This window comes from Crotalus tigris, unplaced genomic scaffold (assembly GCF_016545835.1).
Source record: "Crotalus tigris isolate CLP2741 ecotype Arizona unplaced genomic scaffold, ASM1654583v1 scf7180000020218.1340706, whole genome shotgun sequence".
Taxonomy (NCBI): Eukaryota; Metazoa; Chordata; class Lepidosauria; order Squamata; family Viperidae; genus Crotalus; species Crotalus tigris.
Window position 1 is genome coordinate 610,051 of NW_024097911.1, and position 27,362 is coordinate 637,412.

At 45.8% G+C, this 27,362-nt stretch overlaps 1 protein-coding gene across 7 annotated transcripts; it reads left to right on the forward strand.

The window, feature by feature from the left end:
• The first annotated feature begins 1,777 nt into the window (after window positions 1-1,777).
• Window positions 1,778-27,277, forward strand: LOC120318461 (semaphorin-3F-like). 7 transcript variants are annotated; one of them, XM_039366102.1, is made up of 18 exons: window positions 1,778-2,137; window positions 3,699-3,814; window positions 11,631-11,791; window positions 12,304-12,366; window positions 12,888-13,007; window positions 13,357-13,450; window positions 14,479-14,598; window positions 15,332-15,471; window positions 17,488-17,602; window positions 18,309-18,378; window positions 18,478-18,622; window positions 18,815-19,037; window positions 19,288-19,376; window positions 19,482-19,523; window positions 19,681-19,838; window positions 21,695-21,762; window positions 25,545-25,678; window positions 26,162-27,277. In XM_039366102.1, exons 2-18 carry the CDS (start codon window positions 3,712-3,714, stop codon window positions 26,621-26,623), a joined length of 2,307 nt encoding a protein of 768 aa, XP_039222036.1. In that variant the 5' UTR covers window positions 1,778-2,137; window positions 3,699-3,711; the 3' UTR covers window positions 26,624-27,277. The 7 variants fall into 7 exon arrangements, 6 of the variants coding, with proteins under 6 accessions (XP_039222036.1, XP_039222039.1, XP_039222034.1 ...); XR_005559514.1 differs by lacking the exon at window positions 1,778-2,137 and adding an exon at window positions 2,591-2,749 and having other exon boundaries at window positions 25,468-25,678; window positions 26,162-26,179; XM_039366100.1 differs by lacking the exon at window positions 1,778-2,137 and adding an exon at window positions 2,612-2,749.
• The last annotated feature ends 85 nt before the right edge of the window (window positions 27,278-27,362 follow it).

Consider the following 27,362-nt stretch of genomic DNA (forward strand, 5'->3'; position numbering starts at 1 on the left):
TCCTCTGAACCTTGCAGCAAGATGGACAGCAAACAAATGTAATGTAATAAATAAATAAATAAGAAAGACTGAAAGACCATGTGGCCATGGCAATAGCTGGAAACAGCAGAATAGACAAGAAAGAACTGGAGAAGATAACAAAATATAAAGACTTGCAAATGGAAATAGAATTATTGTGGCAAAAGAAAGCAAAGATAATACTAATAGTAACAGGCACCATAGATGCTATCCCAAAACAGCTGGAGTACTACTTAAACACCAGCAGCATTGACAAATTCACCATCAATCAATTGCAAAAGGCAGCTCTACTCGGAGCAGCTTACATCCTACAACGATACCTCTAACACAATTAAAACATCCACATCTACCTATTCCAGGTCCTTGGGAAGGACTGGACAGGAGGATAAAAATGCCAAATTCATCTGACTGACTATGCAATGAAGCATAAATAAAACATTCAGATCAGTCCAGAATCCATTGATGCTAATCAGGAAATCAACCTCAGCTGTATTTTCTAGAAAATATTAGTTTGGAATGTGGTAAATTTCAAATACACTTTTGTAGATAAGTGAATGAAATAAAATGGGTAATTTACTATCACACCCTTTTGAGCTTCCACAAACCGATGCCCTAGTTAGATGCACTCTGTGTTCAGTTTCCATGAATCTACTTTCTTCTATTTATCTTTTCTATATTTAGTTGTTTCCTTTGTATCTAAGTGCCTGTACTGCTATGTTTGCAGTGATTTCTTTAGCATTATAGTACACTAACCCCTCTAGCCAGAAGTTTAAGGAAGAGCCTCAACTAGACCAGACTGGGAGCCTGGGCTTCTCCTGATATGTATGTGGGATATAATCCCAACTCCAGGAAGTAAATTCCAAGCCATAAAGAAACTTCTTTTCTCCTTCTCAAGGGTATAACCTCTGAAGGCACAGCAGAAGCTTTTGAGCAATAACTAAAGGTTGGAAGCAGCTCTGGCCTTGTCTTCTGGAGGCAGAACTGAGTTAGGAGAGCATTCCTACCTTTATAATGGGGTACACCATTGCTGCTGCATTTGGGGATCGGTGTGGTGCCCGTGCAGCTGAGGGAGAGCAAAGCCTGAGGCAGGCAGGGGAGACTTCGGCCTAGATTTCTAGCCAGAAACAATTCAGAAGCTAAAAGCTACGGAAGGAAGTCTCTGCTGCGCGCCCTCTAGCGGTGCTCCGGGGTTTTGCATGCCCGATCAAGACTTCCTTCCAATCCTGGATGCATCCAGAGGATTGGATTGATCCCTGTTTGGAGGCCATTGAAAACCAGACCTACTTATAAACTCAGTGCGGGGAAGGAAAAAAAAAGGAGGCACTTGCATGTACTTAAAAGTCACCTCGCCGCTGCTTCCCAGGATCTGTCAAAGCGTCTTTTCCTTGCCATCGACTTGGGGTTCCACCAGTCCCTGATCTCCCCCCCCCCTGTTTCTGTGCCCCTCCTTGCTGGGGAGAGTCAACGGTGCGGCTAGCCGCTTGCATACAGCTCTAGAGAGGAGGAATGGGCCTCCGGGCCTTCCTGGATCGAAAGGTGGTGGTGACAACTAGTTCCCTCCTTCCTTCGCCGCTTGCCGCCACTACGCCTCCTGTGAAAGGCGCCCGGCCCAGCTCTAGGAGTTGGCTATAGCAGCAACAGGAAGAGAAGGGAAACGTCCCGTCGATCGCAGTCAGATCGCCACGATCTGATGGAGCAGTCCTGGCTCAATCTCCTCAGCAACGTCCCCTATTCGCCTCCTGGTCCCCATTTTCCCGGAGTTCGGCCTCCCCCTTGGATCCTGGGGGAGGGAGGAGAGGAAGAGGGGCTCCCCCCCCAGACCTGCAGTCAGGCTTCCCTCCTGGCTCTAGAAGCAGCCGCGCCACCAAGGGGTTAAGCCGTCCCAGCCTATCTAGGGGAGGCAGGGTGTGCTTATCTGCTCCAAGGAAGCTCGGAACTGCAGGCCTGTCCTGTGGCAAACCCTGCGCCTTAGGTCCTTTGGCAGAGGTATAAAATCTGGGGGAGGGGGGGGAGGCAGACATGTCCCTCCCTCCTCACAACCGCTTGCCCCGCTGGGCACAGAAGAGCTGACTGGAAGTAAACCCAGGGAGTTGATCTCGGAGCGGAGAGCTACCGGCGGGTAAGGGACCTCTTTGCTCCCGTCGTCTCCGCGCTCTTAAGCCGTCGGATTTCAGCTCCAGATCCACGTTCCCGCCGCGGTGATCTAGCTACCCCTATTCTGCCGCACGTGCCTTCCCCCCCCCCCGTCCCCTTTTCCCGGTTTTGCCTGAGCACTCAGCCTATCCTAGATTTCTCCGGGCGCTTTCGAAAGCTGCCGGCGGTGCCACAAGAGGAAGCCGCTTGGGCTTCGCTTTTCAACCCTGCTCTCTTCGCGGGCCAGCCGGCAAGACGCCTGGCAAGACTCCAGGGAAGTTCTTGTCTCCCGAGAGAGGGGGGGGGGGACCTGCCTTCGGGATGGCCGACAACTTTGGCGGAGATGCAGCCAGCCGCGGAGGAGAGGCGGGGGAGTCCCGGCTCCCTTGAAATCTCGCCAGAGCATCTTCAGGCGCTGAGCTCGGCTTTGTGCTTTCCTGCCAGAGTAGGAAAAGCGACCGAGCGGGAATTTGGCGAAGGTTCTGAGCAGGGCAGGCGGACGCGTCTTTGAGCGCCTGAGGATGGATGGCAATCGACGGGGGCCAGTTGGGACTCCAAGTCCCAGCCTGCGCTGCTTCCTCCGCTGCACCTGGCTCAGGTATGGGAGAGGCAGGTCGAAGCACGTCGGCAGGCAGGACGGGACGGAGCGCGCAGAAACACACAGACGCACGCAGGCACCCGCTCCGGGGCCGGGGGGGGGGAAGAGGAAAAAAAGCGGGCTTTGGCAGGCAGATCAAAGCCCCCGGCAGGCCCTGCTGGCACCGAGTCCCGGAGCTGCGCTGGTGCTGGGAGGGCTTGCTGCTGGCATTGTCCCCGGGCACCTGTTCCGTGGCATGGGGAAGATTATAGCCCGGCTGGGGTGCGGGGAGGGATTGCTGCCGTTCCTGCGTCCCTTGTACTGAGAGTGATGGCGTCAGGAGGCCACGGCAAAACCCAAGCCTGCGTTCAGAATGGCAGCAGCTCGAACCTCGGTGCCCTCTTCAGAATGAAGGGGGCCGTCCCAAGATTAAAGGATCCTCCCCGCTCTGGTTCTCTACCTATATTGGAGCGCCTGCGTTTCGGACCCCGGCAGGGGTCGCTCTTTCCAAGGGAGTGGGGCGGGGGGGCTCTTAGCGATGCAGGCGGAGCCCGGTAAGGTAGTCTGTCTCCCCCCCCCTTTTCTTTTTTTGGGGGTGGGTGGGGGGGAAAGAAGGAGAGCCTATCTTGGGTCTCCCGTTCTCTAGCCCCAACTTCAAAGGCTTGCTAGCCTGCAAGAAGAGCGGGGGATCTACAGGAGCTGGCCCGGAGAGAGAGAGAGAGAGAGAGCCTTTGAAGTGCCCATCAGCCGCGGCCGCCACTCGGGTTACAGCTGCTTGGCCCGGGGCCCGGTGGGACGGGCGAGGAAGGGAACTTTGATCTTGGTTACTTCCGCACAGCGCCCTCTAGGCCCGGGCCCGTCCCGTCCCCCCCCCCCCCGCTTCCCTGCAGCAACGCGGCGCCTCTGCCTCCAACATCCTCCGTCTTTGGAACCCAGGTCCAGCGGGGCATCACCCTTTCTCTTCTTATAGGATTGACCCCGCCATGGTGCCCTGGGCAACGCTGTTCCTATTGGGGCTGTTGTTCTGCTGCTGTTTGGGCCACAGCAGCCAGACGGGAGCGCCCCGGGTCTACCTCACCTACAAAGGTAAGAGAAGCTTAAAGTCATTCAGGTGAGTCCCAGGGTAAGACTGGCAAAAATTTCCTGTCTTGGATGGGCATCCCTGCCTTCAGAGAAGGGAGAAGGTGGCACTGGGGTGGGCAAGGGTGGGGCATGGCAATCCATTGCAAAACTCTTGACAGAATAGAGAGACTTTTTTTCTGCTTGTAGGAAGAGAGTCGTGTTAAATATATATATATATATATATATATATATCATCAGAAAAGCAGCTGGTAGACCCTTTCCAGACGAATAAAACTCACTCCTTGGGAAAAGTGCAACCTTCTGATTGTTGTTCTTCTCTTTGTTTCTTAAAGACTTATATGCCTACCGTCCGTCACCCAGCCTGTTAGCCTAGATAAGGGATTTCATAGCAACAGATTATCTGAAGGGATAAAACCTGAAAATTTAAGAAAATAAGTTAGATGAAGGTAGTCTTTCAAAGAACAATAGTGAATCTGCTGTATATGACTATGAATTGTTACTAGCTGAGCAAGGAGTTATCCTTGTATTAGTTGGACTATGCTTAAAAGACTCTTCCCCAGTTGGACTTGTCCATGGTAGAGAGTGTATTTTTCAGGAAAGCTGAAGTAAATCTAGGTTTCATTTCCTTCCTTCCTTCCTTCCTTCCTTCCTTCCTTCCTTCCTTCCTTCCTTCCTTCCTTCCTTCCTTCCTTTCTTCCTTTTGAAAATGACAGTATTGTAACAAGTTCCGAGGTTTTACTATGAGAAAGAAAAGCAGCAGGAACACCACTTCTTTAACAACTAAATAACATTGTTAAAGTAAACTATGGTCCTTCTTAAGATAACTTCTGTTAATTTTGTCGTGGTTTTCTTGGCAATACTGTGGAACTGGTTTGCTGGTGCCAACCCTGAGCTATCCTTATAGTCGCCCATTCAAATTGGACTAAAAATATTTTCTAAGAAGTTTGCCGAATTGCTGCTTAATGCTAAAAGGGGTGATTATGAAAACACAATGACTTGCTCACCAATAATTTTAACTATGCGCTCTGATAGCTCAAGTAAACATTTTGACTGTCCCAGAAATGGATTGTTACCATGGAGAAAGGAATTATTCCTGCATCATATCACTGCTCAGATTATTGATACTGGTGCCCAAAGTAATCAGCTATATTCCTGGGGAGGCCCAGGAAGGCAAGAAAACCTTACTTTGGTCAATCTCATCCTAATATAATTCATAGACAGACTATGAGGATAAAAAGAGATTATGCCCAGGTAAGCTATCAACCACAATTTAGAGGAAAGCAGTATATCTGTGCTTCTTATCTCTGAAAACAAACTACAATACAAGTGGATTCTGGTGGGACAGCAAATAAGAACTGTCCAGTTAAGATAATGGCTTTGTTTGGATCAAACCAACAATCTGCTCCTTTTTGCCAAGAATTCTTTCCACCCCTAGCATCGAACTAAATACCATGGAGATTTACTAGTACAGGATAATTTCTTTTCTATGAGTCAGCTGCTACATGGAGGAGATCTTGTTGTCAAAGAGGAAGCTTGTAGTCATTTCTAACAAGGCAGCAGCTCTGGTTTTCATGTGTTAATCTCTTTTTTTTATTTTAATATTTTTATGGTAATGGGTTCCTGTGGTGGTCTTATGATGGACCTAATATAAAACAGATATAGACCTGACAGTGCACAGCCTTGTTTCAGCAGCTGCTTCTATACATTCTGAAAAGCAGCAAGTTTTGCATTAACAAAATGCAAAGTGCAAATAACTTCAAGCTCCCAGATTCCCAGATTTCTGACCTGAGATGGCCAGCTGATTAAAAAAAAAAAAAGGCTGACTGTAGATTATAGATTTCCTCAGTGGTTTTATGGTTTAAACATTCTATGGGGCTGGTGAGCGTTATATGTGCAGACCCACCTTCAAGGACAGTTTGGCCATGTGGACCCAAGGCAGCCAATCGAAGCAGCTTGTCTGTGTATGATGGATGCATCAGTTTGTGGCTGTCAACAGAGTCACACCCTTGCCTGTCTCTGTATTGCTAATGGTTTGTATTTTTTGCTGTGAATGTTTTTCTAAAAAGGGTGTACAAGTTACTGCTGTGTTAGGCACATCGTACCATCATTTGTGGGTCCCTCTGCCTTCTTCTGCAAGCTTTCTCCTCCCCCCCAAAAAAATATCCTGTGACCTTGCTGGGTTCCCCTACACTCTCTGTTCTTGGGGATTCCGGGATCTAATTACTTGCCAGCCACTGAGGGAAAGGATTTCCCAGAAGGGCTTAAAATACCCAGCATGCCATACAGAGACGAGAACATGGATGGATTCCCCTTCCAAAAGCACATTGTGGGGCAGGGGAAGAGAGGGAGCTTGGGCTGGAGAGGAGCTTAATGACCAGGGTGTGCATGCCACGTTCCCTGCTATAGATACCCTGCTGTTGTTCTCACTATAGTTGCTTTGTCGTCCTTTCCTTCAACTATGAAAATGTAGCTCGTGTGTACATGTGAAAGGGAGGGGGGCGCATAAAGAAACAGCAAGAGCCTTGGCCAAAGGACAATTCATTCCTTTGGGCGGCAGCAGCTTGGCTATAAAAGGCAAAGCTCCAGACATCACTCTGGTTTCTCTGTACACGCGCGTGTGCCCGAATGGGCAAAGAGTGACGCACCTACTCCATGTGCTTGCTTAGGATCATGGACTTACATATGTGGACCATAAGGGATACGCAGCTAGTAAAGATGTCAGGGACTTGGATCTTTCTCCCAGGAAACTAGGAAGGGTGTGTGCCATCTGGCAGGAGGGTTTCTGGTGGGACATTCAGCCCAAATCCTCCTTGGGAACACTCTGAGGAGGCAGGGGTCTTCCAGGGGAAATTTTCCACCAGAGTCCATAGCTCAAGTGGTGTTGATTATTTTGGGTTTGGGGGATGGTGGTGGCAAGTACAACAGCAGGTCCCTGTGGCTATGTCTGCTGTGGCTTAAGCAAGGTCTGCCCCATAAAGGAAGCATATTTGGATTAAGCAAGCTTTTTTGGATTTGGATTAAGCAGGTTTTTTCCTGCTAAGTCAGGCCCTTTTATTACTACAGCATGTTCAGGTTTTTGAAAGGGCCCTGTAATTACTAGTTGTAAGTCAATAGTCTAACTGTGCTTGAAACACAGTTTCAACTGTGTCTGTGAAACGGGCGGAAGACAGGGACAAACAGGATGAATTATGCAGGATCCAATCTGGGTCGGTCACTGGGACCGGAGGTTCTAGACCTTTTGGACCCGTGCTGGAGCCCATCCTCAAGGAATCTCTCACCAAAACGTGTGCTTTGAGTAGAACGTTTGCTATGTATAGTATTTATGCGGTGCCTGGTTGTGTGTGGCTTTTTTAGTTATTGATTGGGGTGTTGATGGCCAATTATGGGTCCGTCATCAGGACCAGAGGTATAGCCTTCTGGCCATCAACACCCCAATCAACAACTAAAAAAGCCATACACAACCAGACACCGCATAAATACTACACATAGAATAGCCCAAAGCATACATTCTGGGTGAGAGAGAAGTTCCCCGAGGAATGGGGGCTCCAGCACAAATCCGAAAGCTCGGAAAACTAAATCTCTGGTCCTGGTGACCGACCCAGATTGGATCCTGCAACATTATCTTGGGACACATCTATTTGCCTTCATTCGTGGAAATGAATTATTTTTTGGCTGAACCTCACTCTTGCCAAGAACACAGTCAGCTTTAGCCAGCTGTTTTCTCTCAGCTTTGGTTCTTTATGTAGGCAGGTTGGACCTGCCCTTATAGGGACTAAGGCCAGCACTGGGTTACAGGGAAGAAGGGGAAGGGATTAGAGCGTTGAGCTGGTGATGAGGCATACAGCTCTGCCCCCTGTACTCGCTCCTGAGCTATCCTGCTACCCTTTGGTGCAATGGAAACTGCTACCTGTTTCCAACGTTGAAAGCCCCATCAGCTGCCATTCTGCTCCATTTCTGGTTAATGGCATCAGCCGGAGAAGTCCATCTCTTTTTTTACACATTTTATTAGTTTTTTAATTTCTTAAGAAAAAGTACTCAAGACCCACCGTGGTGTTGGGTGGTCAAACATTCCAAAGAAAAGACATATATAAACAGCTCAGCACAATACATTTCGTTATCCCCTCTCTATTTCCCTCGAATAACATAATACATTTAAAATATTCCATTTCTATTTTAAATTTCTATAACTACTCAACCTGTTTTATAACTTTATCAGTTTACTATTACCATAGTTTAGCTTTAAAACAACAAATTATCAATTCTAATTCTTAATCTCTCACATCCCTCATTTTATCACCAATCTCATTTGTTTCTTCTTCCACAACACAGTAAATATCCTAATAGCAATAAAGTATTAATCAACCCTATACATACAGTATAAAATCCCACAATCAATCCATCTCTTTAAAATAATAAAATAATATTAAACCTTAATTCATTCAAGTTCATTAAACAGAATTTAAATTTTCTCCAATTACTTATCATGCCTTATCACGTCTTTGTTGTCATACAAAAAGGTCATTTTACTAATTTAAAACACTCCATTGATTATTGAAACCATCCAATCTAAATAGTCATCATTTTTTCAATTCCAATACATAATGATTTTCATCAAATTGAGTCTATTATTCAGTACATGAATACACAAATCCAGTACATTCTTAATCTGTTTAAAATATCTGTCAGCCTTGATCCTTAAAACAGTCCGTAAATCCAGCGTTGTCTTTTATTCCATTACACCATTTTAAATTTCTCTTTTCAATCTAATTCTGGCTTTTTTCCTATGCCAGGTAGGTTTCCATAAAGACGCTTCCCTTTCAGCCAGTAAATCTATTTTTGTTGCTTGCAATAAGCTTTGAAAGAATAAGAGTCCCATCCTCTGTGTCAGGTGTCTGTTTCTCTCCTCCTTAAAATATCGTTGCTTTGTAGTTTCAAATCTCAGTCTTTGCTTCTTCTGTTCCTCAAAGTTACAAATGAGAGATTTGTAAGGTATGATGAGTTCCTCTTTTATCTCTGTTAATTCCTCGGAGAGGTCCATCTCAAGTGACCAAATGTCCTGGACAGGCTCTGCCCACCCCACCCCCCCCCCTCTGCAATATAAAGGATAATAACACTGATTTATTTTACTGGGTTATTATAGGAAGTACCGTTATATGATAACTAATTCTGCTTCCCCTCCTGAAAGCTCTAGCAGCAAGAAGGGTGACCCAGGATATAAAATGGTGCCCTCTTGTACCAGCTACAAAAACAAAAAAGCTGCTGAATCTCACTTCGGAATGAGTGACAGGACAGCATCTCTCTCGTGGCAGAAGGCGCTTTTTTTTACGCTTAGGAAGTTAGGCAGCTTGGGTCTGTTCTAAAGTGTTCCTTCATTTCTTCTCAATTTGCCACCTTTTTTTCATTTTGCCTGACAGAGAAACTAATCTTGACTAACATACTATTACTGTGCGCTCTTCAAATAACACAGAAATGCAAGTCGCAGTTCTGTGATTGCAGAAGCAATTATTTGCCTGAGCAGAATTCAGCTTGCTTGGGATATTTCTTTAGGGAGGTGCTGGGGCTAAGGCTGAAAAAAAGGTATTACATTAAGCCCAAAGAGCTTCAGTCATTGTGCCAAAGACCAACGTGATGACCGGTTACAGTTCCTGGGCACATATTGCCGCTGACTGTTTTGGCTGGCCACAGCCTGCTTCAGTCTGCCTGTAAGATGACAGATGATTCTAATGTTTCCTGATTTCTTGTTGGCTCCTCCAGATTCCATCCCTCCTTCTTCCCAAGGGTGTGTAGGGGGGATATGAGATAGAACAGTAAGGGGTTTGTGGAACCCAAGGGCTCCATTTCTGCCAAGGCATAACTCCTATCTAAAGGCTTCCTTCTTTGCCACAAAACGGACTTCTGGGTATGGAAATTCCAGATGGTGTGGGGGGGGAAAGGTAAAGGAGTCCCTGTGGATTTTACTCCACTAGTCATAACCGACTTTAGGGGGCATGCTGATCTTCATTTCAAGGGCCATTGAGCCAGCCCTGTCCAAAGACATTTCCGCAGTCAGGTGGTTCAGCATGACATCATGGAACATTGTTACCTTCCCACCAAAGTGATACCTATTCATCTACTCTCATTGGCGTGTTTCCAAACTGCTAGGTGCGCAGGAGCTGGGGCAAGTAACAGGAGCTCACCCCATAGCGTGGTGCTCAGGTCTCAAAACCTGGGTTCCCAGCTTTCTAGCCGACAAGCCCAGCTTGTTAACCACTGAGCCAACCCCGCTGCCAATTCCAGATAGCATCCCTGAAAACCTTGTGAACAGATTGTTTTCCTCAAACCACCAGTGGTTTCCACCCACACAATCCTGAGAGTACGGCAGTTGCGCCTGAAATATTTTTTTGGTCTCAGAGACATCCGTTAGGGGAGTGAGACCTTCTTCATCTGACATCCAGTAGACCTCTACACACACATACACACCCATTATCAGCACTCAGTTGGTGATAAATGGATGCAAGAGGGGGAAGGGTTGGGAAGATGCTGACAAGAGATTCTGCTTTGAAGGCCTTAGTTCATTTTCCATCACAGTCAAGGATACCTGATAGCCTAATATTGCTAGGTTGACTTAGAAGAGACTAATGGCACTGCTATATACCCCCAGTGTTATATAATGGTCATTGTATATCAAAACTGGGTAGTATGCATGACACAGCCCACCCCTGGGCAGATTGCCATGGGGCAGATTGCCATTATTTCTTGGGGCAAGCATGATAGTCTTCCACCTGCCATGTGTTAATGCCTGGGGAATTCCATCAGGTTTCCAGAGTTCCTTCCCAGCTTCCAGAGAAGAGATGGGAGATGTCAGCTGAACTGGATAGAGAGAGGGGAGATTGGTCAGAATCCTGCAATTCTACCCTTGGCTTGGTTGTTTCTTTAATTTGATTTTAATTCCTCATCTCCCCAGACTCATCTCTCGCTTGCATCTGTTCCTCTTTGACCTCCTGGAAATCTGCTTTTCTTCCTGGCTTTAGCCCGCTTGCCTAAAGGGATTAAGCCAATTTTGGCCCCTGATCTCTGCATTCTTGCCTAGACTTGACTACAGAGCATAACTGGGCCTGGTTGGCGTCCTCTGGCTTTGTCCCCAAGGTCACCACAGGTGGGAAGTTCATCCCATCCCTCTCTGATCTGTGCCTATGGAATGTGGCTGGGGGATTGCTGGGGGATTTAGACTCTTTGCTGTACCAGCCGCTGAGCACCCCCCCCTCACCCACGTTGGCTCCGCCTTTGCCACTTCAAGGGACCAAAATACCCCCTGAGCTCAGCCCAAGTCAAGCCAGCCCATCCCACCCATCACATGGATCAACATGATCCAGTTGCTGCCCTTTCTGTGTGCAAGGGGAGGGGGGAAAGGGTAAGAAAAAAAAGTCAGATTAGGATTCTGAATTCTTGTCCTTTGCCTGGTCAGGTGAACAGAGGGCTAAGGCAAATTCATCCCAGAGGACACTATCCTCTTCCAGAAGGATGGTCAGGGGCCAGATATCTCTAAGAAAGCAGACTTTTTTGGGACCTTGCTCAGATGAAAAGAGTCATAGGTGGGAAGAGTAAGGAGAAGTGAAGACCATGGAGTTGCCCATCAATGCTGAACCTTCAGGCAGTAAATTGAATGAGTTATCAATTGACAGCTTTCCCCACTATAGTAAGATAACCAAAGTTCACTTTACATAAAGATTCCTGACCTCTCTTTTGTCAGTGTGCAAAGGGTGTCCTACTCCTGAGAAGTGGTAGTTGACTCTGAAGCTCTGTGAGACTGGTAGTTGACTCTGAGCCTCTCCCTCCACAGAATTGTTAGAGAGCCGCACTGCTCGTCCTTTCAGCTTCAACTTTAACACAAGCGATTATCGCATCTTGTTGGTGGACCAAGACCAGGAACGTCTCTACTTGGGGGCACGAGATTTTCTAGTGGCCTTGGATCTTCACAACATCAACAAGGAGCCACTAATTGTAAGTCTTTTAAAAAAAAAATCCTGCTGGATCAGTTCAGAATGTTGATCGTGCTAGCATTGATGATGTTACTTAGTTTGGGTAATAAAGCGTCTGCAAGAAAACAACCAAGGTCAGAGAGCAACAAAGAACTCTTATATTCCTCATGCCCAACATTTTCCTGCAGTGGTTGCTAACTGCCTTGGGTTGGGTTGACAGATGCACTAGAGCAAGGGTTCTCAACCTTGGCAACTTTAAGACTTGTGGACTTCAACTCCCAGAATTCCTCAGCCAGCTGGGAGTTGAAGTCCACAAGTCTTAAAGTTGTCAAGGTTGAGAACCCCTGCACTAGAGTAAATAAGGCAGTGGGATAGGTAGACATATGTACCTTGCAAGATGTTTAGGATTCATTGGGCTGTAGCTCAAACTAAGAAAAGCCAAGCGCAAGTGGGCTGGAGAAGCAACAAAACCAAAAGGATTGGGAATAGATTTGGCATCTCAAGATGATCCTTTCTTTCTCTTTCTCTCTTCAGATCCATTGGCCAGCATTGCCAAATCAGGAGAATGAGTGTCGCTTGGCAGGGAAAGGGCAGAGAGTGAGTGGCAATTTTCTGCTCCTTCACTGTTACCCTGTACCTAGTGTGTTTATTGGCTTGGCTTCGATGCATTAAGTCTCTGCGAATTGGAAATATGTTTGGTTTTGGGTGTCCGAAAGCTATTTGATTTTTTGCATCTCTGGAAAGAAAATTGTTACTTTTGGCTTTGTCTCAGTCGCTATTTTTTGATTCTACATCAGTGGTTCTCAACCTTTCTAATGCCGTGACCCCATAATACAGTTCCCCATGTTGTGGTGACCCCCAAGTGGGTGTGGCCACCAATAAGAGGGAGTAGGACAGCTAGGGAAAAGGGAAAAAAATGGCGGACAGCGTAGTTTGGCGACCCCCGTGAAATGGTCATTCGACCCCAAATGGGGTCCCGACCCACAGGTTGAGAACCACTGTTCTACATAGTCCAGGATCCTTAATCTATATATTCCTGGGAAGACGGAGACTGTATTAACTCCCGCCTGGCAACCTTATGTCTTCCAGTTCATGTTTTACTTCTTCGTGTCCTGTAGGGTGAATGTTTCAACTACATACGGCTTATGGAACCCTTGAACCGTACTCATCTCTACGCCTGTGGAACAGGAGCTTATCACCCAGTCTGCATCCTTATCAATCGTGGTTGGCGCTCTGAAGTAAGAAAAAGGACTCCCGACCCACCGTCTTCCTGCTGGAAAAGGACCGTAGAGTATCTTAGGGATAGAAGACATCTCTCTATTCTCAACCTGTGGCATCTTCGGGGAACGTTGAGAAAGATAATCAGAGCAGAAAATAGAAATTAACTCGTCTGGCTAGTGGTCTGCCTTGACATAAGGTCACTTCTATGGAGGGACAGTCAAGAAAAGAGGGCAGGGCAAAGACAGAATTGGAAGCAGGGACTGGAAGCCTTACTCTGATAGTGACGTCATTCCTAAATGACTTGAAATCAAAGTAAGTTTTCATGACGATGGTCCTGTTATCCTTTCCCTGTTCGCCCCTCCACAGGAATACCTGTTCCGCACCGTGCCTCACTCACTGGAACCAGGCAAGGGGAAATGTCCTTATGACCCCCGGCAGTCCAGCATGGCTGTGCTTGTCAGTAAGTAGCTTTGAACGAGTTGAGTTGGATGAAGTATTGCTAACATACAAAATACAACTAGTATGCTGCTGCATAGGCATCCTTCTGGTCATCCTTCTGTGTTGCTGCTAAAGCAGGGGTTCTCAACCTTGGCAACTTTAAGACTTGTGGACTTCAATTCCCAGAATTCCTCAGCCAGGGCTGGCTGAGGAATTCTGGGAATTGAAGTCCACAAGTCTTAAAGTTGCCAAGGTTGAGAACCCCTGTGCTAAACCCAAGCTGTTTTTTCCTGGGTGGCATGACTGCCCTCCACAGCTGTCATACTATTCCCCGGAAAAAAAAAATTGTGATTAGTTTAAGCAGTTGCTGACATGTGTTGTGTGTGTGCGCGCATGTGTGTGTCCATGTGGTCTTTGAATTGCAGGTTTCCTTTGAATCTGAATTGCCGGACAACCTTGCTATCTATAGCTCCTATCTGATCTTTGTGGCTTTTGGTTTGTTATCAGGGCTGGAGGAAGTAAACAGCTGACTGGAGAGGAACAAAGTACTTGGGAGAGAAGCTTTCATTAATTGCACAGAAATGCTTGGGAGGGCTGAGATCTCATGTCCATCCCTGGCATTTCATTTAAAAGGATTTGGGGGGGGGAGCAGAGCTGAGAAGTACCATTGTCTGACACCCAGGCAAGATGGTGCCTATAGCACCAGCAATAGCAGCATCTATCAGAAGTCCTAATGATGCTCCATTGATGCCGTGCCTGGAAGGCACCAATATGTTCGGATGTCACACATCTGACACATAAACGGTGGCCTTTGTGCCAATGGCATCATCACACACAAGCGCACCCTGTGTCATTTCCCTACCTCACCTTCAAGGATATCCATGCTGTTGAGCAGATTTTATTGACAAAGCCAAAGGCACCTCCCCATATTTTAATAGTCAAAAAACTCCAGATCTTACAGAGTTTCCCTGGTTATGCCTGCATACGATCACACCCAACGAGGTTGTTGTTGTTGTTGCTCTTCTTCCTGCTCCACCCCCCTCCCTCCAGATAGCACACTGTATGCTGGAGTTCATGTGGACTTCATGGGCACCGATGCTGCCTTGTTCCGGACCATGGGACCGCGCCCAGCTGTACGTACGGAACAACATGATTCCCGATGGCTCTACGGTAGGAGGCCAAACACCATCTAGGGCAGTGTTTCTCAACCTTGACAATTTTAAGGCATGTGGACTTCAACTCCCAGAATTCCACAGCCAGCATTGTCAAGGTTGAGAAACACTGATCTAAAGAAAAAACAAAGGGGGGAAATTGGACTGAACGATGAGATAACAGACCATGATGGATAAAGCATAGAAGAGTGAATTCGTATGGTGTGAATATCTTATGCAGCGAGGGGGCGGGGAGGATGGTGATATCAGGATAATGCCAGGACTTACCAATCACCCAGAAAAAGGCAAGGTAATCTTGCTAGGGTGAGGACCGCTCTTGAAATCCAAAATGTCGGCAGGAGCAGGGAGCTGAACCATCACTGCATTGCAAGCAATTTCATGGGATTGCTCCTGCTTCTGTCCCATTAAAAATTGTACTCAGATAACCTATGGCTTGGGGCTTCTGCAGCCGACGAAAAGGCAAAGTTTGCAAAGTTTGGTTTTCTCTCCTCCGTTCCATTGCAGCCTCTAGGCTTCAGTTGATTGGTCCACAGGCATAAGTGCCCCAAGGCACAGGAGTAGACAGTGACCTGCAGAGGAACTGTACATACCAAGCATAGTGAGCCTTATACTTCGGACTTTCTTTATGGCAGCATCTCTTCCCAAAAGTTTGCTTCAGGCGAAACTAGAGCGCTTGTCGTCTCCATCTAGTGGTGAACCCATGCGGTGGCATCTCTTTTCCCCTTCCTCAGACCCTGTTTTCCTCCAAGCCCACGTCATTCCCGACAGCTCCGACCACAGCGATGACAAGCTCTACTTCTTTTTCCGGGAAAAAGCACTGGAGGGTGCCGTGGGGCCTGCCGTACTCGCTCGGGTGGGACGGGTGTGCCTGGTGAGCAGGACTTAAAGTGGGGTTTATGTTTGCTGGGGGGGGGCTGGGGGGGCCAGGGAATTCTGAGAAGGGCCGAACCACCGAGAGCTGCTGCTGGAGGTATGCTTAGCTGGTTGACCTCTTCTACTGCAAAGCTGATGTTCTCCTTAGCAACTCTAACAAGCGTCCAAGGTAATGAATGGTTTGATTCGGGAGCCGAACCAAGCTTGACTTCCATTCTAATACTTTGTTGTTAGTTGCGAAGTCGTGTCCGACCCATCGCAACCCCATGGACAGCGTTCCTCCAGGTCTTCCTGTCCTCTACCATCTTCTGGAGTCCATTTAAGTTCACACCTACTGCTTCAGTGACTCCATCTAGCCATCTCATTCTCTGTCATCCCCTTCTTCTATTGCCCTCAATCTTTCCCAGCATTAATTCTAATACTAGGAAAGAACAAGTGTCCGCCGCTTGTAAGACCTCCCTCTTGAAGGTGCCACGATCTTTAAGAGCAAACCGAATTGGCAAGTGTTGATGGGACAGGAATGCTGAAGAGTTCTGTGAGAAATAAAAAGGGTCATACGATAAGGACCCGCCCCCCCCGCCACCACCACCACCCCCCGGCGAAGATTTGCCAAAGTAGCAATTGACTTTGGAGAGGGAAAAATAAAAGGGTGAAAAGAACCACCTTTACAGCAGTGACCGAGCAGAGAAGTTCAAGCAAACGTATTGCCCCTTGGGGGAGGTAGATGAAAGGGGGTGGGGGTGGGCAAGGGAAAGGCACAAAGAGCTACAAGGAATTTTTGTCCCTTGCCTGTTGCAGAGCACATACATATCCTATGGACAGTGTAGATCAGGGGTCCTCAACTTTGGCAACTTTAAGACTTGTGGACTTCAACTCCCAGGATTCCTCAGCCAGCAAAGCTGGCTGAGGAATTCTGGGAGTTGAAGTCCACAAGTCTTAAAGTTGGCAAGGTTGAGGACCCCTGGTATAGATGGTAAGTGTGCATGTATCCATTCTGCTCTCCCGGGATACACGGTCGTGAACACAATCTTCTGAGGTGTTCACTTGAGAATCCTCCCTGGTAGATTTTAAAATTTCCCAGCAAATGGAAGAATGGCCAGTGCACCCCTACAGTGTGGCGAGGGAGCAGCTACTGTGTTGCAATTTATGGTGAGTTCTCAGGAGTGCAGGCAGTTATGGTGAGTTCTCAGGAGTGCAGGCAGCGTGAAGGGCTGATACGCTACTGCATAGCCAAATGGCTCGTTCAGCCCTGAGAAGGCCCAGGTCCACAATTAGAAAAGGGAAATGAGATCTTCCCTGGAGCCCCATTGTTATGGCTCTCTGTAGTGGGAAGTTGCAAGAAAGTATTTAATCTGGAGATTTTAGATCAAGGGTGAGCAGTTGTTCCAGCCAAAGGAATTCAGCCTTGGTCATGCCAGCAGCCACATGTAGAAAGTCAGGTGAGGCCAGGATTAAAACTAAATTTAATTTAATAAGATATATTTCAATTAAATTTAAATTTAATTTATTACACATTTATAAGATGGTGATTCCTCATCTTTTAATAATTCCCCCCTTTGGTCACATTACACACTGCAATTGGGTGACAGCTGTTGGAAGAGCCACAGTTTTTGGAGACCACGTGCCATAGTTGTACCTATTGACTGTCCAGTTAAAGCTTCCCATTGCATTCAGTCGAGGTCTTCAGATCTGCCCCAAATCTGGAAGACACCTTTCTCAAACAGGCCCATGCTGGCTTGGGTCAATGGTAGGTGTAGCCCCATTCATCTAGCGGTCCTAAGGTGGAGAAGACTCTTCTACCAGGTATCACCTTCCTCTGAACCTTGATTCAGCTTAATTTTTGCTGCTCACATCCTGCAGGCTGAAATAGTGCCATAATTCCCAGGTGCAAACAGCTGTTTTTGCCACCTTGCAGCTCAAAAGTGGTTCTCTGCCTTTCTTTTTCTCAAGGTTGATGCATCTGTGGAATCACAGAATGGGGGTCCTAGTAAATCTCTTGCTTTTTTCCCCCCAGAATGACGATGGGGGACAGCGCTCCCTGTTGAACAAGTGGACGACGTTTCTTAAAGCTCGTCTCGTGTGCTCTGTGATTGGAGAGGATGGCGTGGAGACTTTCTTTGATGAGCTGCGTGAGCCCTTCTTTTGGACAGAGAGATTTTTGTCCTTGGCAGAGGGAGGGACAGGTTCGGGGATTTAGTGATAGCGGTGAAGGTATGGAAAATTGGAACTGGATGAAAGAGGCCGGGCTGGATTGTTCAAGGATGTGAGCCAGAAATTCTGCCTAAAGTTTGGGGAGAGATTCCAGCTGTTGGAGTTAAATATGGGCCGTGCTTAAGCAGTGACAAAAAATAGCCATTGAAATCTAGCATCAGCATATTATGGCCATTCTAAAAGCACTTTCTGCTTTAAGTGTTGTAGAACAACCCAGATGCAGAATTTCAAGTCAATATAATATAGCACCCATTTGGATTTGGCAATGTTGTCGATCCTGGACGTTTTATAAACAGTCCCTGAATCCAGTGTATGAAATGGCTATTTTAAAAAAAAACCCTCATGTCTTTCTCTTTCATTTGTTTCTTAAAATGACTTTCTCATGCCAGCTGGCCATTGAAAGCATTGGAAATCCTTACACATCTGGAGGGTTCCAGGTTGGGCAAGATAAGCCTCAAAGCATGGCCCTGAAATAGATCTGTCGCTGCTGACTGGGGAACCCTGGGAGTTGAAGTCCAAACATCTTCCAGTGACCAGGGTTGAGAAACACCACCCTAGAGCTTTGCATGCAAATCCTGCACCCGTCTCCCTCAAAGTGCTTGATTGGATTGCTTCCTTCCCCAGGTGACGTCTTCCTTTTGCCAACTCAGGATGAGAAGCATCCCTTGCTCTATGGGGTCTTCTCCACCCTGGGGTGAGTAAGTAAAGCCCGTGTGATGGGGATGGGGAGAGCCTTTGCAGGAGATCCCAGTATCACTCCCCTGTCCTTCTGGCCCTGCTTCTCTCTCCCAAGGTCAGTGTTCCGTGGCTCGGCAGTCTGTGTTTACTCCATGGCTGACATCCGCACTGTCTTCAATGGGCCCTTTGCCCACAAGGAAGGACACAACTACCAGTGGGGACCATACACAGGACGTGTGCCCTACCCTCGTCCTGGAGCCGTGAGTCCCAAGCATCTTATTCTCCAAGGGTTCAAGATTTCATTTCCTGTTTCCTCTTATTCTGTAAACTCCTTCCAGTAACCTCTTGGCTCACTTCTAATTCTGAGTAAAGCAAGCAGGAAAAGGGAAGCTGAATCCTAATTCTTTAATTTTTCTCCAGTTATGACTTCATAGGTTCGTTTTCTTTTTTAGTGCCCGGGAGGAACCTTCACCCCAGGCCTTCGCTCCACACGTGAGTTTTCTGATGAACTGGTAACCTTTGTGCGAGCCCATCCCTTGATGTTCCATGCAGTCTACCCCCTCCAGCGCCGTCCCCTCCTGGTGAGGACCAATGTCCCCTACAGCTTCACCACCTTGGCTGTGGATCTTGTGGATGCGGTGGATGGGCGCTACGAGGTGCTCTTCCTTGGCACAGGTATGTCCAGCATTTTGCAATTCCACCTGAGGAGCAGCTACGATTGTGGTGCTAGCCTGTGTTACTTTTTAGTTTCTCATTCTAAAAGGCAAAAGTCTTGTAATCTAGATTATTACACTCATCCACCGTTCCCAGAGCCCTTATCTCTTAATTATCCTCAGAAATGGGTCAGCTCTTAGAATGTCTGTGGAGTCATTTGTCCTTCACTGAGCAGCATGAGTAATTAATGCTTCTATTTTCTCTATCCCAGACCAAGGTACAGTGCAGAAGGTGATCGTGTTGCCCAAGGAACAAGGGATACTGGAAGAACTGACTCTGGAGGAAGTTGAGGTGTTCAGGGTGAGCAAATAGACAAGCCCAGTCATGACCCCCCCTTGTTATGTTGTTTAACCTTCGCCATTTTTGCTCTTCTCAAGGCTCCCCCCCACTTTTGTTGCCTTATAGGTACCAGCTCCAGTGAAGACACTGTGGATATCCTCAAAGCGAGTAGGTGGTTGTTCAGGATATATATTGCTAAGGAATTAAATAGGGCACAAAGTGTAAGAGTTGCCTATCAGTGGGAGAAGAAAGAATGCCTTCAGTTCTGGGAACAGCAGATGAGTAGCAAAAGCCCTGGGTTTATCCCACTCTCCTGTTTTTGTAGCAACAGCTCTATGTCTCCTCTGACATGGGCGTTTCCCAGCTGAGCCTCCACCGATGCCGGGAGTATGGTGAAGCCTGTGCTGATTGCTGTCTGGCCCGGGATCCCTACTGTGCATGGGATGGGCAACGTTGTGCCCGCTACAGCCACACAGCCAAAAGGTCAGTTTCCAAAACTGCTAATACACATTGCAGAGTTTGGAGCCAAAGCCAACCAGGGTCCAAATTCTGTGTGTCTCAGCGAGATGGCTGGAATCATGATGAACTTTGGAAGGAGCAAAATGGGCCATCCTATTTAGTCAATTGCCTGTGAGAAGGAAGACGTGGTAGGACCAATCCTGACACCTTGGCCTAGATTTTCTCTGTTCCCTGCCTGATCTAGCAGAGGTTGTTTCCTCTTTTCACCAAGATGGCATCGCCTTATTGCACTGCTCACAAGAACAGAAATCAGAGCAGTTTAGCAGTCAAGCAGAGGGTTAAACTTATGGTATAATCATGAGACAGACTTTAAGTCATGCACAGCTAAACAGAGACATGAGTCAAGGCAGATTTGTACACATGGCAAGAAAAATTGAGTCGGTTCAAGACAACAGAATTTGGAGTCAGTCCACCAAAAGAGAAGGTTGAGTGCAGGAAATCAAAGAACTGCTTGAGTTCTTTTTTTGACTGAAACAGAAAACGTGTGTTTGTCTGTGTTTATTTATACACTGTATCTCTATGTATTTATAAATCTGTATCTCTATATAAACACACCCATACATATATACACAGGGTGTTCCAAAAGTCAGCCCCTCTAGGCCAATCACAGTATATTTTATTATTATTATTTTCCCAGAGAAAATTTTACTGTGCTTAGGAGTGTTTAACGGTCACGCATCAAATGTATCAGGTAGCATTTAGAAAAAAATGGCAACCATTTCAAACATTTAACTGTAATTTATATAATGCATTGTCCATGGGAACTGATTTTTGATACAACCTGTCCGTCCATCCATCCATCCATCCATCCATCCATCCATCTATCTATTAAAAAAAGAACACTTATTGGTGTGTGTGTGTGTGTGTCTGCTTATGAAATTTCACCCAAACCAAGCTGTTGATAATTAAAGCCTCTGAGTTTCATATTCTCAAGAAACATTGTTTCTAAGATAATCTCTATGTCTCTAAGCTACACCAGTAAAACTGTTGTTTTTTAGGTCTTAATGTGGTTCCATTCCACTCATCCTGGGTGTCTTCCTCCTCTTTTCCCTCCAATAAGGAATTATCTAGGGACATGACATGACCTCCTTGGGAAAAACACCCTCTGTTGAGATTGAAAATGACATTGTTCATCAGTGGCTGTGTTCCTGCAGTACGGTTGACCATGCTGTCCTTACCCCCTCCATGAGCTGGCAGCGGAGGAAATCTGTGATGTCTTGGATTTTCTAGATTCTCCCAGCAGCCACAAATTACAGTCGCATATATATATGTACATATGCGGGTATTTTGTGTGATTAGTACATATCAGCCAGGCAAACACCATTTCTCCCATTCTCTACTTCGTTCTAATTCTCGTTCTGATTTCTTTCTTTTCATATAAACATTGCTTTGTGTGACTCTGTGGAAAGGAAGTGTTAATTGAGATGAAGTGCCTGGAGAAGAAACAGGCGTTGAAAGGGGCAGTTAATTTTCAGGTAGTTTGGTCTACTGATGGAACTAGCTCTAAACAAATCGAGGTCTGTTTGGAGCTGAAGCCAACCCTCTCCGGATTAATTGCCTCACTGAGTTCTCCTGTTTGCCTCAACTCTTAAACCAACTTCCTTGCTTAGCAAGTGTTGTTGAACAAGACCATTGTGCATAAAAGATGCTTTGAAGACAAGAGGATGGTGGCATTGCTCCTCTGAAAGTTACCATCAAGCCCTAAAGAGGAAGCATATGGGGAGTCATCGCATCATATTTGTTGTGAACAACGTATTTCCTCAGTTGCTATGTAAGAAAGAGAGTGGGCAATGAAGGGTGTATCTTTTGTCTCTGACCAGGAGGAGCCGTCGCCAGGATATCAAGCATGGCGATCCCCTCAGGCAGTGCCGTGGTTTTAACGCTAAGGGTAAGTCTCTCCAGATCTGCCTATGAATGGTCATCATGTCTACTTGGCAGCTAATATTGTGTTTGTTTGTTTGTTAAATAATAGACATAGAAGTAATTTAGCAGCCTGGGGAACAGGCTGGCATAGGGGATGAAAAGGCACATTTTGCTCACATCACTTACACAGGTTAGGATCTCTAGTGGCCAGCATCTTTGGAGAAACACTGCAAAGAAGGCAGTGAAGTAAAAGTCCAAAGAAAACTTAGCTGTATGGTTGCGCTGCCCAACTCCAGTCAGATTTTCTTCTTAAAATGAAGAGTAACAGGAAGGCTACCAAATCCAGGCTGCAAAAATGTTCAATAGCTAACAGCAAAAAGATAGAAAATATTCATTCTTTGCACATCATTTGGATTTTTGCAGTACACATCTGCAAAATTTATGCTTTAATGAAGGATAATAGAAGCATGGGTATTCCTTGTTTAACCATGATAACTGTCGCTGAGTGACACGGTCATAAAGTGCAGCATCATGTGTCTGTGCTGACTTTCAATGGTAGTTCCAGGAGTTCCAGCTTCAGCTGTTAGGTCAATCCCCATTGACTTGGTTTGTCTAAAGTTGGTTGTGAAGGTTACTAATGGCAATCACATGACCACAGGGACGCTGCAATGATGACAACTTCAAGAACCAGCTATAGGCTTCCTTGTTCAGTGCTATCATAACTTTGAACACTTGCAAAACAAATGGTTGTTAGCCAAGGACTATCTGTACTACCATTATTCCATGAAAAATATACCTACTTTGGATGCCAAAGGAATCTTGGCATTTCTTATTTTAAAAAGTACCAGGAGATACATGATGGTAATGAAATATGGAAAATTGTTGCCACTTAGCAGGCAATATTTGGCTAGGTACACCAATTGTCTGTTACATATTAGGCAGATTTCAATGCTCGTGTTATTCCCAAATTGGAAGGGGGAAGAAAGAAAGGTTGTACTTGGAACGTTAAATATAATGGAGATTTATAAAGTGAAATTGCACTTATTCTCCAGCATTCATGATTAGAGGACAGCTTCATACTGAGGCAGGAGCAGAATTTAATTGACCATTCAGGAAGTTGGCTAGATGTTAAGACCCATTCTAAAAAGAGAAAGCAGGGTTGAGGCTTCTTAGAATAGGATAATTTGTAGGGAGTTGCAAAAGAAAAACAGCTCAGTGGATGGAGAAGGCTTGTGTTAGCTTGCGTCACCAGCAGCGCAGGCTGATGTCAGTGCAATGATATTATCAAAATACATATTAACTTGATTTAGCGACGGTCATAACTAAAGGTACCGGAGGCTGGAAAATCAACACATCTGGAAACTAATAGATCGGAAAATTAATGTAGTTATTGCTAGCTAAATTATATAAGTTTACTACTTCTTTTCAAACTATTTCTCTTCCTCTCTGGAGCATGGAATATTGGGAAACGAAGTAAGGAATTCCTAGGTGATGCTGTTCTTCTACTGATGGCTAGGCACGTTAGAGGAAAGAGCACTTGGCTGGCTACTGGAATGGAAACAAGATAAGTTACGTGTCTGGTTGGCCAGGCGTATCTTGGAAAAGGATGCAAAATTGTACAGTGGGAAATAAAAGTTTATCTGAGTAAAAGCACTGCATTTTAATTTAGCTCTTCCTGTGCTTTTTATTTTCCTATGCTATTTTCATACCTTTATTGAGAGCCGGATACATGGGTTTTGTACAGCTATAATTAGATAACAGCTCCTTGACATTTACAACTGGAATTAATAATCTTAAGACTTTCCTGCATTTGTATGTTAAGCAGTGGGCTCCTCCTGCTTTTTGAAGCGTGGTATCTTTGGTAATGATTGTTCACTGTCTCCCCAGAGGAGATTAGAGGATCTTAAAGTCCTAGAAAATATCAGATACTGTTTGAAGGGCACCAGATTGGGGAAAGTGATTTATACTTTTTCATTGATGTCTTGTTTCATAAGGTTTTTCTCTCAGTTGCATCTACCTTCTTTACTTCTTTGGGGGCTTTGTCTTTTTCACTTTCACTTCTAAAAAGACTGTATCACATTTTGGATTTTATCTCTTTAGATTTTCTGAATACAGCATCTCATATTTTGGTTGGCATTGCTTCTCCCCTAATTGCAAGAGTAAAATTGTGCAACAACATAGAACACGGTGGTAGATGTATATACTGTTAGGTAGATACAAGGAAATCACTCTTTGGGGAACTGCTAGTAGTTTTTTGTTTAAGTTGTCCTGGTTATTGAAATAGTGAATTGAGTATTGTGTCAGACAACTACTTAAAGCTGTAAAGGACAAGTGAACCACATAGTGTAGTGCAAAATCTAGCAGTAGCTCTAGTGATTATCTCCCCATGGACCATTTAGTGTAGCTTCTGCTAACTTAACAAGTTACCTCTTTCAGATGCTTGGCTAGACTGAGAAAGTTGAGAAACATTCCAGATGATGTTTCTGTAACCCAACCAAGAAAGTTATATGAATTGGACCTCAACACCAGTGCATGGTTTCCACCATCCTATTTTTGGTAACTTAAATCTCCATGGAAACTGATAAAACTCTAAATCAAAAGGCACATGGATTCTTTCTTTAGACTCCTTGGATAACTTACTAGCACTTCTGCAAATAAAAGGACTGCCCCTATTAAGCTACTCTTCCTGATGCAGTTTATAATTGTATCATGTTTTTCACAGAGCTCATAATTTTGTGACTTGGCTTAGGAAACTGTTCCCTTATCCTAGATTGCATTTCTTTTATGAGCAACTTTCCTGAAGCCAGCAGTGGCTGAATCCAAAATCATAGTCCCATGTATTCATATCTCTCTTCTCTCTTGTGTCCAGCCCCATTGCACACACTCTGCATATTCAATTTCTCACACACCTATACTTGCTGAATGATTTCACTCCCCACTCCCACCTTCAAACTGTTGCACAGCTGATCCATGGAAAAAAGCAAAAGTGTCTTATTGATCCACAAAGGGAGCATGATGCCTTTTTTGCACAAGTTCCCCATTGGGCATGCAAGCCATCACTTAGGCAAGCCTGCTTTATGTGGCAAAACTTGTATTACTTAACAATTAACACACAAAAAAAGAGGTGGAAATGAAGATGTCTAGCAACAGACTAGGCTGTAATTGTGCACATGCTCTGTTTAAACTGCCGGGGAATGAAAAGGGGCCTACTTCTAGGCGGTCCTGGATAGATTACATTGTTTATATCTTCCAGATGTTTTGGACTTCAACTCCCATCAGCCCAAGATAGCACAGACACTGGCAAGAGCTGTATTGTAAAAAGTTTTATTTTGTTGCCTTTGTAGTACTTGAAAGCTTAACTAGGAGTCTGCTTTGCACACATTTTTACAGTGGACAACCACCAGATTGTTCTCGCTCTGAACAGGACAACCCCAGGGAGTAACAGGTTCTTATAATTTCTACTGCATCCAAGGACCACTTCCTAGAAATGCTTCATTTTTTTTTTTTTTTACGGTGTTCGAGTTAGGAGAAATCCTTGAAGCTTGTTCCCACTTCCTGGCAAAAGCGATACGTCGTAGTAGCACAGCACTTTAGAAATGAGTCAGAAATGAGCAGTCCTATGGTGTTCACTTTAGCAGAACTTTGGTGATAGCTGCTGGGTTTCTTAAATATTTTTATAGCAACAACTGTTGGAAGCCAGACTTGTGCTTAGCAGACTGTCTACTTCCAGCCTTTACTGAGATGCAGTGGGGTCTCAGAACTCAAGGAATGCTGTTCCCCTCCCGGTCCCCCTGCCCCCCATCACAGCAGAACAGCAGTTAAGTGAACAGATTCAATACGGACTAGAAGGAGGAAGCGTATTTCTGGAGTGTGAACCCCGATCTCCCCACGCGACCATCAAGTGGCTTATGCAAACAGACGACTCTACCAAACGCAAAGTGGTAAGTCCTGCTAAACCAGTGTTTCTCAACCTTGACAATTTTAAGGCATGTGGACTTCAACTCCCAGAATTCCACAGCCAGCATTGCTGGCTGTGGAATTCTGGGAGTTGAAGTCCACATGCCTTAAAATTGTCAAGGTTGAGAAACACTGTGCTAAACATTACTAGACATGACCTTATGCTGTGTGCACCGAGACTGTGGGAACTTAAAGCTGAGGATTGGAAAGTCTGATCACACAGTGGGCACTTTTTAAAGAACAAAACCTAAAGTTGCTGTCTTAGGGTGGATGTTGAAGTTGGCAACTGAAACTTTGCTGAATTGACAAAACCTGTAATCAGACTCACATACACTTCGTTAGCTCAAAACGAACCACACTACAGCTTATTGCAGACTTAGGCCGCTGACTAGTGAAACAGTTGTGTAAGATGCACATTTAAAAAAGCAAAACAATTTCAATTATGTCACATGCTCTTTCCTTCCCAGCTGCCCCGGGATCGCATATTGCTTCAAACACCTCAGGGTGTGCTTTTAGGCCCAGTGATGCCATCTGACAGTGGCCTCTACCAATGCATAGGCACCGAGAACCGCTTTCGCCACACACTGCGGCGGCTTCGTCTGCACGTCCTTCCGCGTGCTCTGCTGGAGGGGGCCATCAGCTCTGAAGAGACGCCCACCCTGGGTATTTGCGAGAGCTACTGGCAACAGTTCAACAGAGCCCAAGCCATCCAGCACAGCCAGGGTGGCCACCAGTCCCATGCTGGACCCAGCCTGTGGGGTTCTGAACAGCAGTCCTACTGGTACAGAGCTACTCAGCAGCCCTCACTGAACTGGACCACCAGCAGTCCCCATCACTCCCAAAGCAGCAGCAGCAGCAGCCGCCGTCGCCATCATCACCATCACCGCTCCAAGCCGTGGGCAGGGCATCGAACGCCACCTCGAAGCTGAGCTGGACGGAAGACAGTGGTGGGCAGGGAAAGGCTTTGACCTAATCTTTGGCGTGAGAGAATGACATTCCAGTGGACTCTTTGCAAGAGCTGAGTGAATCCAGAGATGGGGAAAAACCTCTTTGCTTCCTCCAGATGGCGGGGACAACACTATGGCTAACAAAGTGTGTGGTGTGGTGTGTCCAGGCTAATTCCAGGGTTTTCAGGACCAGGGCTTACTGGCTCTTTCCTGAAATGGAAAGGTGACCAGTGCTAATTGCAAAGGCTTTGGCTTTAAGATTCTTTTTTTTTTTTTCCACAGTATTCATTCCCAAACCTTATGCCATCCTCTCACATCATAGAAGGAAAACTGTGGGGCTTCCTTCAACATTAACGCCATCATTTTATTAACCCTATGCTGCAGAAGCACGTAGCAGAAAATAAAATACCAGTTTATTTTCTAAACAAAATGGAAAAGGGCCATTGTGGATTTGTGAAAGGAAGAACATTTCCACGCACAGTGAGCCCAATGTTACAAGTAGTTTTAAGATCCAGCCTTGTTAGAATCAACCCTAGCACGAACCGAAAGAGGGCAATGTTAACAAAATAATTTAGTGGTTTATCCCAAGCACTGCCTATACCACAGGTATTAAACGGAACCCTTGCTTCAATGGAAGTACTCACATTGTTCCTCTTTTTGTCCTCTTTGTAACCAAATAAGGAAATACGGAATATGGGCTTGGTGACACAGTGGGCACAAA